Below are 16,826 nucleotides of genomic sequence, written 5' to 3' on the forward strand. Positions count from 1 at the left end.
CAAGATGGTGAAACCCCGTCTCTACTGAAAATACAAAAAATTAGCTGGGCACGGTGGCAGACACCTGTAATCCCAGCTACTCAGGAGGCTGAGGCAGGAGAATCGCTTGAACTCAGAGGGCGGAGGTTGCAGTGAGCCGAGATCGCGCTACTGCACTCCAGCCTGGGCAACAGAGTGAGGCTCTGTCTCAACAAAAAAGAAAATCGGTAAGTCAATCTACTATTTAAGGGGACAAATCTAGACCTGCATTAGCAAATCTTGCTCAATCCAGAATATTCATTAAACTTTTTAATAACATTTTATAAAGTGTTCCATTTGTGATAAAGAACTTAATGAGCCACATCAAGATGAAAATCAAGAAAAATATTTAGCTGAAACACTACTTTGTCCTTTGTCAAACAAAATGGCTAGATAAATCTCAAAGTATTAAGGTGGCCATTTTTTTTATTTGACTTAATTTTAACTGCTTTTCATTTCCCAAATCAAACATAAATAGGGCAGCCCTAAATTTGTTGCTTCACATGGGATTCTGCCCCCCCAAAAAAGTAAAATAACTTCCAGATTTTCCAGTAAAATATACTAAGCCATATATTTTGAGCAACTTGTCCATTAAAATAACTTTAAAACTATTTTCTCAAATACCTATTTTTTCTTTTGATCCTCCAGCAAGTAGATTGATATTTTCTCCTGGTAACAATTCTAATTGCTCGGTACATTCAACAAATTTTCCAGACTCAAAGCTGCTTAATGATCTGTAATTAAAATATTGGTTAGCTTGTATTCCTACGCAGCCTGTGGAACCATTTAAAAAAAAACAAACAAAAACAAAAACAGAACAAATTCTAGGAAGACAGCAAAGTACACAGCATTTTTCTGACAAAATTCCTTCCATGAGGATGCCATTATTTTGGTTTTTATGTTGAAGATGTGACTACCATTTAATTAGTACTCAAATTGGAGTGGCAAACCAGAAAGTCACAGCTAGACTTTCAGTGGAGCTGACTCGCCCCTGTGTCTCCTTCCTGTTTTCGTGTGTTGCAGCCTGTTCTCTTCAGAGCCTAATACACTGACAGTAGACCTCTGCAAGACAACTGTGACACCCAGTGCTCTCCAAGCTGCCGGTGAGCTCCCTGTGCAGCCTCACTCCTCACCTACAGCATGAGCCCTTGCAACTCTCCCAGCATCACAATCTTGTATCTCAGTCCTGGCTTCTTTCACTACTGGCATCCCTCCGTCTCTCCCTTTTTCACCTACTTCTCTTTTTTCAAAGAATTCTTCTCTTTCATCGGCTTATATGAAAAATAATGACACCTCTGAAATTCTTTCCTGTAGTCCTGCAGCATCAATGCCAGGAAGACAGGCCTCATCCTCCCAGCTTCTATGCTGCGCCTTTCAGATCCCTCACCCTGTCCCCATTTTCATGACACAGGCTCTCCAGCCAGGAAGAAGACACTGTTTCTCATTCTCTCTTTTCCATCTTTGCCTGTCCCTCTCGCTGTGTAACTTCCCTTATAACTCAGCCTGACGCCAGTGCTAGAAAGGCACATCACCTGACTTATTCTGTGCCTGATTCTACCTAGATCAGTGCAACCACCGGCTTCTCAGGAGGACCCTTGAGTACTGGGCACTGATGAACTGCTGCCAACACATTCACCATTTCTGCCATTAAAAGGTCCTAAGTCCTCTCCTGTGGCAGGTTCCCCAAGTCCTCACTATGCTCAATAATGCCCTATGCTTTCAGCTAATGACTCAGTCCTCAGAAAAACAAACAAATAAACAAAAAAACACAGGCTTTAATTTCCTCTACCCCTACCCCCAATCCACCATACACTGCTGAAATTCTGTCTATACCAACTTTGACTGCTTTCCTTGAGGCATAGAAAAGGTGAGGGCCAGTTAATCTATCAATGTTCTTTCTCCTGTTTCTTCAACCTCTGCTTTCTAGTGGCTCCCTCCCCTTGGCCAAAAGAACATAATCTCTCCAACATTTAAAATAAACATCTCATATTTCCCTCCAGCAACAGCTTCCTATCCTCGACTTCAAGAAAAACTCACTGACCAAATAACTTACCTCAAGCTTTTCATTTTCAAATGTCTCTACCACTCAATAGTATTCAATCTAGCTTCTTCTGTCTCTCTACAAAACTCTTTTTCCTTATAATCCCTAGAGCATTTGACAAGGTTGACTACTCCCATCTGGACGTCCTATATCTACGACACTTCCCTCCTCAATGTCCTGGTATTTTTTTGAATGGCTTCCTCTTCTACCCTTTCACACAAATGCTAAACTAGGATTCTGACCCAGGCCTTCCTTCCTCTTCACTCACTATTCTCCAGAGGCGTCTCTCCGGTTTGGTTGCTTATAAAGGCTCTAGAGTATAGAGACTGAAAAAGAAAGAGGGCCTTTTCTGTGTACTAATGATCTGCAAATCTCTCAAGCTTAGACTTTCTCCTTAGTTCCAAATCCAGTTCTTAACAGCTTACCCAACAATCTCATCTGCACATTTCATTAGAAATCTTAAAACATGGCTTGTTCTCTGTGTGCTCCTACTCCAGTTAATAGCATTGTTTCTCTTCCCTGTACCATTGCCCCCACAAATTAATGGTCTCCATGCTTCCATACTTGCCCCCCACCTCTAGTCTCTTCACCATAGCAGAATGAACCACCAAGTTAGATCACAACAGTTCAAATCCCACCTGAAACTTTCAGTCTTACTAGAATAACAGCCAAAGTTCTTTTCTCAGTTCCCAGCTACTTCTCTGCCCTTATATCCTACTGTTTAAGGCGCTTCTAAACACACAGGCCTCCCAGCTATTTCCAGAACACTCCAAGCCCATCATTCTCACATCAGGTCTAGGACCAAAGGGCATCCTGATGGGCATGCCTTGACCTTGTGTCTTCCCTCCCGAGAAGGTCAGCTTTACCTAACTGCTTTCCTTACGGCACAGAAAAGGTGAGTGAGGTCCAATTAATCCTTCTATCATTATTCTTTATCTAATCTTTGCTTTAAAAGGTTGGAATTTGTGTCTGTTTTATGTGCTCCCTGGGTCACAGTACATGCTCAGTGAAGCAATTACACATTAACCCATTTAGCAGTAGAAGGCAAGGGTATCAGACAAAGTCTAATGACCTTTATCTTCCCAGCCAAGTGTCTGCAACAGAGTGAGCGCTCAGTTTTGAATTACAGAATAAAAGCACAGAGAAATGAGAAGAAAGTTTAATTTACAGATGTTCACAAACTCTGTCCTCATTAGAATAAATGTTTTTGATATATTCAGACCTCATTTAGAAACAAAGCCATCAAATGTGATAAATGTGATTCTTTCTAAAGCAGTACAAATTTTTCTTTATATTCACTCTGGCATAATCTTCAAACTGTATTAAGATTTTAAAACGACAGGTTCTGGAAATTAATACCAAATGACCATCTCAGCAGTGTTTTCCCATTACACAAATACCTTCCCTCACCTCTGAGGTCAGTTTCCTGTTGTCATTTTCACAATGGCAGTAAGTTAGAAATATAACCATTTAGTATTACTACAAATGATCAATTTTAATATTTTTTTGCCATAGGAAAATCATAATAGTTATTGGAAATTTGTTTTATAACTGGAAAAAGAAAGCCTTACTTTATATAGTTGAAGTCAGCTTTCAGGTTGAGGGAAGTGCTACTGGTACTCTTTTTCAAGTCATGGATAGCATTCTGCCATTCCTGCACAGCAGCCCAATCCGCAATTGAGATGTAGCACTCACATGCTTTATTTCCTAAATAATTTATAACCTCAGGGGAAGAGTCAGTTGGTTTGGACAGCACAGTTTTTCTGGATTCACCTGAAAGTATTTTATAAAATAAGAAGAGAAAGATTCAGATTAATTAGAAATATTTCAAAGAGCACAGAAACCTAAAAACATAAAATAAGATCATCAGTATGAAATATATTACTATAACTTTTGCTTTATTTAAAAATACTGAACGCTCACCATTCAGACAATGTTTCGGGCTGGCACTGTTACGCCCAGCATTGGCTAAGGTGAGCACTGATTTGTCAAAGCTGGAGATGCAGCAGTCAACACCTGTCATGGCACACAGGTGTTCCTGATACTCCACAGAGGCCTTTTCAAACCTGAAAAGCAAATTGAAGCAGTCTTATTTATTTATCTACTTACTTACTTTTTTTTTTTTTTTTTTTTTTGAGATGAAGTTTTGCTCTTCTTGCCCAGGCTGGAGTGCAATGGCACTATCTCAGCTCAATGCAACCTCTGCCTCCTGGGTACAAGCGATTCTCCTGCCTCAGCCTCCTGAGTAGCTGGGACTACAGGTGCTCGCCACCATGCCCGGCTAATTTTTTTGTATTTTTAGTAGAGACAGGGTTTCACCATGTTGGCCAGGCTGGTCTTGAACTCCTGACCTCAGGAGTGATCAGGTAATCCGCCTGCCTCAGCCTCCCAAAGTGCTGGGATTACAGGCATGAGCCACCACGCCTGGCCTTTACTTACTTACTTATTTTTTGAGACAGAGTCTTATTGTCACCCAGGCTGGAGGGCAGTGGCATGATCATGGCTCGCTGCAGCCTTGCCCTCCCACGCTCGTGCAATCCTCCAACCTCAGCCTCCCAAGTAACTGGGACTATAGGCACCCACCACCACACCCGGCTAAAACAAGGTTTTGCTATGTTGGCCAGGGTGGTCTCAAACGCCTGGGCTCATGTGATCCGCTCACCTCAGTCTCCCCAAGTACTGGGATTTCAAGCATAAGCCACCGTGCCCAGCCCCAAAGAAGTCTTATTTTAAACACACATCTCATTTCCCCCCTCCCACAAAAAATGGTGCAAGAATAAACTGAGCTAAAACAGTGAGTTGACTATGGTGGGGGGAAGTTTGATGTCTTCCTCACAACTATGAAACTAAATTTAAAAGTGATTAAATGTTTAAAAAAAATGTAAGACAGTATAAAAGAACTCGTGGAAAATATTGATAAGTAACTGATGTCAGTGTGTGGAAAGGCTTTGTAGAAGGATAAAATGCAAGAAAAGATGCACAAGTAACAGATCTAGATGCATAATGCTGAAATACAACATTAAACATTAAAAAAATTATAAATCAAGAAACTAGATAGCATCAACAACCTTAGTATTTAATAAAATTTCACAGATTAACACAGGAAAAATTGAGGCCATGAAGACATGATCCATGTTTTAAAAAATCACAAAAGGTCACTATATGGGGCAACTTCTACTATTAGTCATTAATAAATATAGAAATGTAAAGTACAATAACTATTTTCGCTGATGGTGGTGGCAGCATTCTTGTTTCTCAGTGACTCTCAGTATCCACAAAGATGAAGGGAAGGGGGTACTCTATTATTAAGGGTATAAACTGCAGCCATCTTTCTCTGTAAAGTAACTTAGCAATAGAATATATCATAAGACTTATGGTTTGGCAGCCTTTCTTCTAGTAAATCAGTTTATGAGAATGGATTCCAAGAAAGTAATCAGAAATATAAGGAAAGATATTAAGTGCTATGGTACATTTAGTAAAAACATATCAGAAACAACCTTAATGCCCAACAGTAAGAAATATTAAATTATGATACACTCATAAATACAAATCTTCATTAAAAATAACACTGTAGAATATTTAACATAGCAATTTTTTTTTTTTGAGACAGAGTTTCGCTCCTGTTGACCAGGCTGGAGGGCAGTGGCACAACCTGGGTTCACAGCAACCTCTGCCTCCCAGGTTCAACCGATCCTCCTCCCTCAGCCTCCCAAGTAGCTGGGATTACAGGCATGTGCCACCACACTCCGCTAATATTTTTTGTATTTTTAGTAGAGACGGGGTTTCACCATGTTAGGCTAGTCTCAAACTCCTGACCTCAGGTGACCCACCTGCCTCGGCCTCCCAAAGTGCTGGGAATACAGATGTAAGCCACCGAACCCAGCCTAACATGGCAAATTTTTTTAAAAAATATTGAGTGGGAAAAACAGATCATAAAACCATGTGCCTATCTACACTGCTGTTTTGGTGAAGAGTAGAGAAAACGACATGAAAGAAAAAAGAATCACAAAGCATATGGATATGGAAATATGGAACTACAAGAGGACACACACCAGAAGTTACTACAAAAATATGGAAGTAGGAGCAGTTCTTTTATTTTCCTAAATTCGCAAGATTTCATTAAACTAACATAAATGGACACAGAATATTATGGTACAAGCTCCTCTACCTGGAGGAAGCAATGAGTCTGAACGTAGAGTTCACAGGACTAATGAGCAAATACTCTGACAATAAAGGGTAATTTGTATCAGACTCTGAGGGGGAAGGAGCTCAACTATGGATCAAGTTCAAAAGCATTTATAAAACAACTGACAGGTCTTGTTTTACAGTGTGATTTGCCACTAATTCTTAAGTAAGAAAGGCACTCAAGTATTGCTGCTAACTAAAGAACAAACTGAAGATGCCTCCTGGTGAAGTGATTTATAGCAAGCTTCAATGCTGAAAGCAAACAAAGCTGTTTTAAGATTTGGCTACAATGTCAGTGAGTAATACAAAGAATTTAAACATAAAGTAATTCTATCACCCATTTCCTTCCCTCCAACCTACCTCCCTTCAGCCTGTTGAGCCACTGAGTTAATCCACAGAAGATTTTTTCCAACAATAGATGATGACCAGACAGCAATTCCCTGTATAGCTTCAGGACAATGAAGTTCACATAGTGCTTCTACCACCATCATAATCGTTACTTCCAATTCATTCCCCTGAAAACACATTCAGAAAAATTAGTCACCCAATACCATTAAAACATAAATCCCTATAAAATTTACAGCTGATCACAGTCTGTGCCTGCTTAAAGCCAAATGTATTTAACAATTATTTTCACAATTTTCACATTATTTAGCTCAGAATTCTTGAAAATGTTACATATAAAATAGCCACAAAGGGTGACTAACAGAACCTTAGCAGCACATGGATGTTTGTACCCCAACCCCAAAGTTACCCAAACATTTAACCTGTGACCTCTGTAGGAATAAAACATGGAGTAAAAAGAAAGCAAAAATTAAATATAAATAAACAGGAATTAAAGAATGATTAACTTCATGTGTTTGAATACTGCTTGACATTACCTGAATTGCTAAACATTTTGTTATTTTTGGATTCCAGTTATTTTTTGTGAGCCCACTTTCGAGCCAGGAATTACTCAAGCATTTGTCATACGTTATAAAAACAATTTCTCCTGGCCAGGTGCAGTGGCTCATGCCTGTAATCCCAGCACTTTGGAAGGCCGAGGTGGGCAGATCACTTGTGGTCAGGAGTTCGAGACTAGCCTGGCCAACATGGTGAAACCCTGTCTCTACTAAAAATACAAAACTTAGCCGGATATGGTGGTGGGTGCCTGTAATCCCAGGGACTGAGGCAAGAAGAGGCTTGAACCCGAGAGGCGGAGGTTACAGTGGGCCAAGATCGCACACTGCACTCCAGCCTGGGAGACAGAGTGAAACTGTGTCTCAAAAAAAATAAAATAAAATAAAAAATAAAATTATCCCATAAATAAATAACAAATTTTCAGAATTACCTTTAAAGTTCTAAACTTTGCACATAAGAAATATAGTTTTAACGTGTTCTAACATGAATATTGTTTTAACATGAACAAAAACATGAACATTATTTTAACTTCTAACATTGTTTTAACACGAATAAAATAGGTAACTCTGGCAGTTGTTGCTTTTACAAAATACAGGATCAAAACCTTTGAAAATGAATCCAAGCTTTAACTTATTTTACCCATAGATTAAATCATACCAAAAGAATTAAACCATATTTTTCTTATTAACAGACTTAAAATGAACTGCAAACACACCACTTTACCTGAGATAGGCTGGTTGTTTTCATCTCTGTAAGCAAATCAAAGCCATGTCTCACTGTCACTGCAGGCTGGCCTGCCAACAATCCTACCCTCATGATGGAGAGTCGAATCCGCGTTAGCCAGTCCTGACAAGTTTGGCGATTGGTATAGAAAAAAGTTCTAATGACCTTTACGATAAGAGAAAGAAAAGCTCAGGACTGGTTCAATTTGTAGGTAAGGATGTCTCACCTATATATAAACCAAATACACAAGTCTATTGTGATTTCAGCTCTGCACATACTGCCAGCTGTGACCATTAAACTGCTATAAAACAATACTATCTCACGGAAACCAACCTTGGGAGGTGAAGTTAATGCATTAGCACATCCCTCGTATGCATTATACATTAATTTCTCCAGATTTTCCAGATACTGCAGAAGAAGAACAAGTCTAAGTTGGTTGTTACCATGGCCTTCATCATTGTCTGCAGTTGTCCACTGACTAACATCCTGATCAGGGTTTAATGTGTGAGCTGCGAGACTTCGAATGATACCTGAAAGCAAAGACAACATTCTGAATTTTTAAAAATCTTAAAGTTCCTAGAATAAGTGTGAATTTTTTATGAGAAATTCACATTTATCAAGTATCCTCTGTCTACCCATCATTTAAAAATAAAAAATCTCAACATGAAAGATCTTTCATTTTAGGGGAAAAATATATACATATATTTCTCCACACAACTCCCATAAGCTTTGGGAAAAAAACATATTTCCAATGCAATTATTCAATGAAAGCTTATTCTAACAAACATACCTGAAAATTATTGACTTTCTTCAAAAAAATCATATTCTCTCAAATCTTTAACAAAGACTTAAAAATCCATTATTTCTTAATAAGGCTTTGAAAGTATTCACATCACAAAGCTTGAGTGAGTTACCTTCAATTGTCTGGAAGGTGTCTTGAGCTCTGCCCAGTGGGGTTCTCAGCTTAGAAAGAACAGTGAACTGTGCAGCTTCCCATATGGCCCACTGCCAAAGGACAGCATCTGTCTTCAGGAGATTGCGTGGAATTGTTGACTGGTCACGCTTATCCAGTCTCTGGCAGCTATAGAACAGTCTTTCCAACCAATTGTCCTTCCTGGGAAAAGTAGTTTCATATTTAAAAGACAATGACAACTTTATTTTAATAACGAAAAAAAATGCAAGGGGAATGGGAATAAGGAACTGTAATTTCCCCTACTCCAAAAAAGGCAAAACCTATGAAATTGAGAAGCATTATGTCCCCCCCTCTCATTTTGAGGTCTTTGATAGTTAACAGGATGAGGTACAGTGTGGAAGGATGATTAGGGTAAATGGCTCATGCCAGTCAGGAATGAAACCCATTCAATGCAACTAAGCATCTCTAGAATATACCCACCCCCACCCTATTCCCCAAAGTGTTAATGACATCACATCAGTTAACTGTTAACCACATTTCATTACTCAACTTCAAAGCCCATTTTTGTTTCTACAGATGCTATCTTCAAAGCAATTTTCCTATTGATGAAAACTAAAATAACCCATATGAGAAGAATGTTACTTGATACTCTGCCACCCCCAAACATATTTTCTCTTCAAAACTGCATGTAAAGTCAAGGGAATCTTAAAATTATGTTTCCCAGATAAAATAGTCAAAGAAATGCCTTACCCTGTTCTATGAGAGTTCCCATACAAAATAAAACTAATAACATCAGAGAAATCTTGGGGGTGGAATGTATTACTTGGTGCTTTACTCATGTGACTTCTTAATGCTAAAGAAATTTCTTGAATTTCTGTGTGATTGTTATTGCTGTAGACAGAAAATAAAGTTGTTGTTATGCAAAATGTTTTAGCTTAAAAGGTTAGCACATACTGTAAGTGGATTATTTACTTATTAACTCACTGGAGGTAAAAATACAGTAAAATTGAGACTTTAAAATGGATACAGAGATGTGATTACAACTTTAGATCCTTTTATTCACCTCAGATGGGTAATGTGCCAACATCATAAGAGGATTTGAGGGAGGCATATCAAACATGTGAACATAAAAACCCAATCATCATGCTTACGTATTACAAAAGGATCAAGTTTAGGCTCTTAAAGCTCCCAAATCAACTTGATCAAAAACAATAAAAGATTACTGTTTAGTTTTTCAAATATCTGAGCTACTAAGAAACATATTTTGGCACTATATGGGTTATTCTATATTAATTATTGTGAGCCTATAAAGCTCATTAAAAATTTTTAATTTTCTTGCAGACCTGCAAAATTTGATTACTTGACATCACTTCAATCACTGACAAGCAGGGCCATAAAAGATGTCATTAATGCTCTAATAGGTGATTTGTCGTCTCCTAAAGTAGACAACCACAAGAGGCTGTAAATATAACAGAATGTCTTTGCTCCAAAACAACTGTTATACCTTAGGACAACATCTAAAGGAATTGATTTCAACAGTTTTCCAAATGCTTGTCGAATACGAGTTCCACTGTGCACTAGTTGAACACGGCAAACATCAACACATCTATGAAAGAACGAAATAGACAAAGCAGGTGTGTTAACATTTCCAGGTTATTGGGGTTAGTGTCAAAAGACATGATATTAATTTCATACCTCTGTAAAAGATCATCTGGCAGGGAAGAGGACAGAGCATGTAGACTGCTGCATGCCTGCAGACAGATATTCACATCTTCAACGAGAGCTATTAAACATTAAAAGACAGTTACTTTCAACTGGCCAAAAGAAATTATATCCCAGTTTGTCATAATTATCTGAATCCATTCATTCATTCAACAAAGAGTGAGTGCCTACTATAGACTAGGCACTGTTCTTGTCCAGAATCCTCACTGACTGTCACATTTGGAAAAATGATACATTCAACAAAACCCACGTAATGTAACTGACTTGTCATCACACAAAACTTTTTCTGAGAGAAAATGTAAAAGTATATGCAAACTATAAACATGCACGTAAGCTTAAAAATGTGACAATCACTTCAAAAACATTTTTCTAATACTAAGAATGAAAAAAAGTCAAGACTGTGTATCTGTCATTAAAATGAGGATTACACATCTTCAGGTCAGGAAAAGAGCTCGACTGATGACCATCTCCCATTACCAAAGACCCTTTTAAGGATTGATAAGCAAAATCGAAAAAAAAAAAAAACAGAGTCTTACTGTTGGCTAAAAGGCCTTTGCAAAATTTATGGAAAGACGGAAGAGAGAATAAAGGTGCATATGTTTCGGACTTCTTCATTAAAACAGCTACTTCCAAAGCCCAAGTCATTAACAGTTTCCTGAAACACAAAATATACAGTTGACTGTACATTAAAAAAAAAAAAAAAACTTTAAAAGCCTAGTCTTACATTGGTTTTCTCTTGGTTTTTCAAACATCTCAAACAATAAAAAATAAAAATAAAAAATGAAACTATAGAAATTGCTGTCAAAATTGTTGTGTACCTTTTAAGAAAACCTCCCAACGCAGCATGATCATAGCAAAGAGGCCGGGTGTGGTGGCTCACCTGAGGTCAGGAGTACAAGACCAGCCTGGCCAACAACATGGTGAAACACCATCTCTACTAAAAATACAAAAATTAGCTGGGTGTGGTGGCGGGGACCTGTAATCATGGCTACTTGGGAGGCTGGGGCAGGAGAATTGCTTGGACCTGGGAGGCAGAGGTTGCAGTGAGCAAAACTCTGTCTCAAAAAAAAAAAGCAAAGAATATTAAAAATCTATATATATATTATTCTATGAAACACTGGGGGTGGGGGATTGAGATTTTTCATGTATTTCTTTTCAGAAAGAATAAGAAAGCCTAGATTAAATAATAAAACCAAATTATAAGCTGTTTGACAATAAAGAAGCTGCTCTATCTCACTTCTATAATCCACATTTTTAAAAATTTTTTTGTAATCCACATTTCTTATTCTCAAATTATAAAGGCAAATTAATAAAGTTAGGAATGGTTAATACTATATAATATCTGTTACCTCGTGTCCTGGTTAAGGTTATCTTTCTTAAGTAATATTCCCAGAAGATTTAATATAATTGAGAAATGTTTCTTTGTAGCCGTAGTTACAGTGCTAATCACAGCTCCATCAAACAAAGAAGGAGAGGAAGAACTGAGGCTACTAGAGATAAAGTGATCATGCCTGAAAGACAAAGCATAGATTATCTTTTCATCTTTAATCAAAGAAAGCAAGCAAGTCCAAAGTTAAATCAACATACATCTTTAAAATCTATCCATTAAAAAAATAAAATGTTTTGTGGGGTTCTTTTCTTAAGAAAAATTTGTAAATACAGTACCTGGTACAATGAGAATACAATGTGTAGAGCACAGCATACTGAATGGCAGGGAAGTGAACAGCCAGGTCACTGTGCACAATCATCAGATTCTTACTCAGAAGTGCAAAGACAGTTGGAGATAGCGCCCACATCTGATCATGTACAAAACAAAGTAAGTTTATGGCTTCTCCAAAATAAGCACAAGCATACAGAGTTTATCCTTCAAAATAGGGGTATTTGGACATTTTTAAAGTAAAATTACAGACTGGAAGGGATCTAGTACACTAAACCTCGGACAAACACTTTTTTGTGAAGTCAGTAAAGCCTTTGCATGCAATATAGCATCTCTGTGCAATGCAGCAACTCTTCATCCATCGCTGCAGTAAGAAAACAGCCACAGGTCAGGTGTTGTGGCTCGCACCTGTAATCCTAGCACTTTGGGAGGCTAAGGTGGGCAGATCACTTGAGCCCAGGAGTTTGAAACCAGCCTGGGCAACACAGCGGGAGCCCATCTCTACTAAAATTACAAAAATTAACTGGGCATGGTGGTGCACACTTGTAATCCCAGCTACTTGGGAGGCTGAGGCAGGAGAATTGCTTGAACCTGGGAGGCAGAGGTTGCAGTGACCCAAGATCATACCACTGCACTCCAGCCTAGATGACAAAGTTAAGACTCTCTCTCTCAAAACAAAACAAAACACCAGCCACATACAAAACACAGGAATGAGAGTACCTGTGTTCCAAGAAAACTTTCTTTTTTGAGTCGGAGTCTCTCACTCTGTTGCCCAAGCTGGAGTGCAATGGTGCGATCTTGGCTCACTGAAACCTCCACCTCCAGGGTTCAAGCAATTCTCCCTGCCTCACTCTCCCAAGTAGCTGGGATTATAGGCGCCCATCACCACGCCCTGCTAACTTTTGTATTTTTTTAGTAGAGACAGGGTTTCACCATGTTGGCCAGGCTGGTCTTGAACTCCTGAGCTGAGGTGATCTGCCCGCCTTGGTCTCCTGAGGGATTACAGGCATGAGCCACTGCGCCCAGCCCAACAAGAACTTTCTTTACAAAAACAGGCGCCAGTGTTGTGATGGTTGTACACTTCTGCGAATATACTAAAAATCAGTGAATTATACATTTAAAATAACAAAAAACAGGTGCTGGGCTGTATTTCGCCCATGGACCATAGTTTGCTGATCTCTGGTCTAAACAAAGCCCTTTGTATGTGCTTTTTGTGGAAGCAGACTGTATTTCCTCAATTTTTCATATAACTGCAAATGGCAAGGTGCCCTGTTCAATAAGGAAACAAAGGTACACCCTGCCACTCTACACCTTTTCCATCCATCTTTTTCCTTTACACTGCCAAGACATTCCACCTGACTGCCCCATCCCCACCCACTTTGTCCTTATTTCTAGAATACAGGACATAAACATCTTTGAATCTGTAAATAATGTGAATTCCTCAAAAATCAAACTTTCATGTTTGAAGAAGAGTTTATTGTGACTTCAAACATAAGCTGTAACTGGCAATAAGCAAAGCAGCTATGGAATTATACGAGGCAAACCAATCAAACAACATGGAGCACATGCAAGCGCAAACATCAAATTTTACCTTTTTCCTCCTAAAGACTTTATTCCCTAATTATGTCCACTACTTTCTTTCTCTTTTTTTTTCCTTTTGAGACAGAGTCTGGTTCTGTTGCCCAGGCTGGAGTGCGGTGGTGTGATCTCAACTCACTGCAACCTCCACTTCCTGGGTTCAAGCAATTCTCCTACCTCAGCCTCCAAAGTAGCTAGGATTACAGGTATGCACCACCACCCCTGGCTAATTTTTCTATTTTTAGTAGAGGCGAGGTTTCACCATGTTGGCCAGGCTGGTCTCAAACTCCTGACCACAAGTCATCAGCCCAACTTGGCCTCCCAGAGTGCTGGGTTTACAGGTGTGAGCAACCATGCCCAGACTACACCTATTACTTTCTATTAAAAATAATGTTTTTCAACTCTGTGTGGTCCAATAGGAAGAAGAAATACACAAACCATAAACAATAAATACAAATCAAGAGCAGGGCCACATCGAATTACTTAAAAAAAAAAAAAAAAAAAGAAAAGAAAAGAAAACAGGGCCGGGCACGATGGCTCACGCTTGTAATACCAGCAATATGGGAGGCCGAGGCGGGCGGATCACGAGGTCAGGAGATCGAGACCACGGTGTAACCCTGTCTGTACTAAAAATACAAAAAATTAGCCGGGCATGGTGGCAGACGCCTGTAGTCCCAGCTACTCAGAGAGGCTGAGGCAGGAGAATGGCGTGAACCCGGGAGGCGGAGCTTGCAGTGAGCCGAGATTGCGCCACTGCACTCCAGCCTGGGCGACAGAGCGAGACTCCGTCTCAAAAAAAAAAAAAAAAAACAAAGAAAGAAAACAGGCTGGGCGCGGTGGCTCATGCCTGTAATTCCAGCACTTTGGGAGGCTGAGGCGGGTGGATCACCTGAGGTCAGGAGTTTGAGACCAGCTAGCCGGGCGCGGTGGCTCACGCCTGTAATCCCAGCACTTTGGGAGGCCGAGCCGGGTGGATCACGAGGTCAGGACTTCAAGACCACCTGGCTAACACGGTGAAACCCCGTCTCTACTAAAAATACAAAAAATTACCCGGGCGTGGTGGCAGACGCCTGTAGTCCCAGCTACTCAGGAGGCTGAGGCAGGAGAAGGGCATGAACCCAGGAGGCGAAGCTTGCAGTGAGCTGAGATCGCGCCACTGCACTTCAGCCTGGGCAACAGAGTGAGACTCTGTCCCAAAAAAAAAAAAAAAAAAAAAAAAAAAGAACCAACAGGAGTTTGAGACCAGCCTGGCCAACATGGTGAAACCCTGTGTCTACTAAAAATACAAAAATTAGCCCATCGTAGTGGCAGGCGTCTGTAATCTCAGCTACTAGGGAGGCCGAGGCAGGAGAATTGCTGGAACCTGGGAGGCAGAGGTTGCAGTGAGCCGAGATTGCACCACTGCACTCCAGCCCAGGCGACAACAGCATGACTCTGTCTCAAAAAAAAAAAAAAAAAGCCTTTTTTTTCCCCCTTAAAGAAAGACTACAGGTTGAGTATCCCTTATTCAAAATGCTTGGGACCAGAAGTGTTTCAGACTTTGTATGTTTTTGGATTTGAGAATACTTGCATATATATAAAATATGTGGGGGATGGGACCCAAGTCTAAACACGAAATTCATTTATGTTTCATAGACACCTTCTATTCATAGCCTGAAGGTCATTTTATGCAATATTTTAAATAATTTTGTACATACAACCGTTTGGACTCATCACATGAGGTCAGGTGTGGGATTTTCCACTTGGGGCATCATACTGGTGCTCAAAAAGTTTCAAATTTGGGAGCATTTTAGATTTAGAATTTTCAGATTAGGGATGCTCACCAGTTTAAGTGTTATGAAAATATTCCAAAATCCGGCTGGGCATGGTGGTGCCAACCTGTAATCCCAGCATTTTGGGAGGCCAAGGCAGGTGGACCACCTGAAGTCAGGAGTTCACAACCAGCCTGGCTAACGTGGTGAAAACCCATCTCCACTAAATACAAAAAAATCAGCCAGGCGTGGTGGCACATGCCTGTAATCCGAGCTTCTTGGGAGGCTGAAACAAGAGAATCATTTGTACCCGGGAGGCTGAGGTTGCAGCGAGCCAAGATTGCGACATTGCACTCTAGCCTGGGCAACAAGAGTGAAACTCCATCTCCGAAAAAAAAAAAAGTATTCCAAAATCCGAAATCTAAAACACTTCCAGTCCCAAGTATTTCAGATAAGGAATATTCAACCTGTATGAATGTTCCTAGGGAAAAGAGACAGCCAAAATATAAGACCTAACTTCAGTAGACAGAAAGAAAAAAGTATCAGGGGAAGAAGAAAGAGACTGCATTTTAAAACAACTATACAAATTTGAGCTGTAAGAAACATTGACATTTTCTATAAGCATGCTAGAGCAAATAGGAGAAATTCATAAGACATTTCTAGAAAATAAAACTAATATAAAAAAACTTATCAAGATTTGTCAAGGAAAAAGAAGAAAAGTTAAATATAACGGCAAGAAAACATTCCTAACAATTTTATTTATCCAGGCATGTCTTAAATATGGCTGTTTGTTACACACAGTGATTCTGCAGACATGTTGACATGACAGTGAAATACATAAATATGTAATGAGAAAAGGCTTAACTGTGGATAAAACAAAGTCATTACAATTAAAGACTCACCCCTATTAGTGAGTTTTTGGCATTTCCAATTGTAGTCAGGGCACTGAGGTCAAATATAACTACAAATTTTGCATTGTCTACATTGAACACATGATTCTTAAAAGCCTCATGTTTTATTTCAGAACAGGCCTCAGGAAGTTGCAGGCTGTATAGGAGGTTGTTTAGGGCACAAGTCATTTCTCCCAATATTAACTTATAGGCAGTCTCCAAAACAGGAATATTCTTCAAGCTGAGCACTGCTTGATAAACAGCATGGGCTACAGCAACAACCTGAAAAACAAAAAATTCAAGGAAGCGATAAATGGAAAATAAACCTTCTAAAATTATATGGAAAATAAATCACTACCTGTATTAGTGCTGATGATACAAATAAATTTAACATTGATCAATTCACTGTCCATAATACTCAATATTTTAATTTCTTAAAAATCAATCA

At 39.3% G+C, this 16,826-nt stretch overlaps 1 protein-coding gene, 1 non-coding gene and 1 pseudogene across 4 annotated transcripts in view; all 3 read right to left on the reverse strand.

Annotated features, from left to right (window-relative positions):
• The window catches only part of SMG1 (SMG1 nonsense mediated mRNA decay associated PI3K related kinase), a 119,862-nt gene that overhangs the window by 50,289 nt on the left and 52,747 nt on the right, over nt 1-16,826 (reverse strand). For all 3 annotated transcript variants that reach the window (XM_063623105.1, XM_055253810.2, XM_063623106.1), the window contains 14 exons: nt 16,391-16,660; nt 12,168-12,298; nt 11,852-12,013; nt 11,039-11,157; nt 10,476-10,563; nt 10,285-10,386; nt 9,531-9,671; nt 8,782-8,981; nt 8,201-8,397; nt 7,868-8,032; nt 6,605-6,759; nt 3,983-4,125; nt 3,631-3,832; nt 643-752 (listed from right to left, as the gene is read on the reverse strand). In XM_063623105.1, the coding sequence (XP_063479175.1) occupies nt 643-752; nt 3,631-3,832; nt 3,983-4,125; nt 6,605-6,759; nt 7,868-8,032; nt 8,201-8,397; nt 8,782-8,981; nt 9,531-9,671; nt 10,285-10,386; nt 10,476-10,563; nt 11,039-11,157; nt 11,852-12,013; nt 12,168-12,298; nt 16,391-16,660 (2,185 nt within the window). The remainder of the gene's footprint in view (nt 1-642; nt 753-3,630; nt 3,833-3,982; nt 4,126-6,604; nt 6,760-7,867; nt 8,033-8,200; nt 8,398-8,781; nt 8,982-9,530; nt 9,672-10,284; nt 10,387-10,475; nt 10,564-11,038; nt 11,158-11,851; nt 12,014-12,167; nt 12,299-16,390; nt 16,661-16,826) is intronic.
• Nucleotides 9,843-9,946, reverse strand: LOC129468743 (small nucleolar RNA U13). Its single transcript, XR_008652819.1, has one exon. It is a non-coding gene; the product is annotated as a small nucleolar RNA U13 (small nucleolar RNA).
• On the reverse strand, nt 12,305-16,382 carry LOC134733502 (putative uncharacterized protein encoded by LINC00269; annotated as a pseudogene).

This window comes from Symphalangus syndactylus, chromosome 18 (assembly GCF_028878055.3).
Source record: "Symphalangus syndactylus isolate Jambi chromosome 18, NHGRI_mSymSyn1-v2.1_pri, whole genome shotgun sequence".
NCBI lineage: Eukaryota > Metazoa > Chordata > Mammalia > Primates > Hylobatidae > Symphalangus > Symphalangus syndactylus.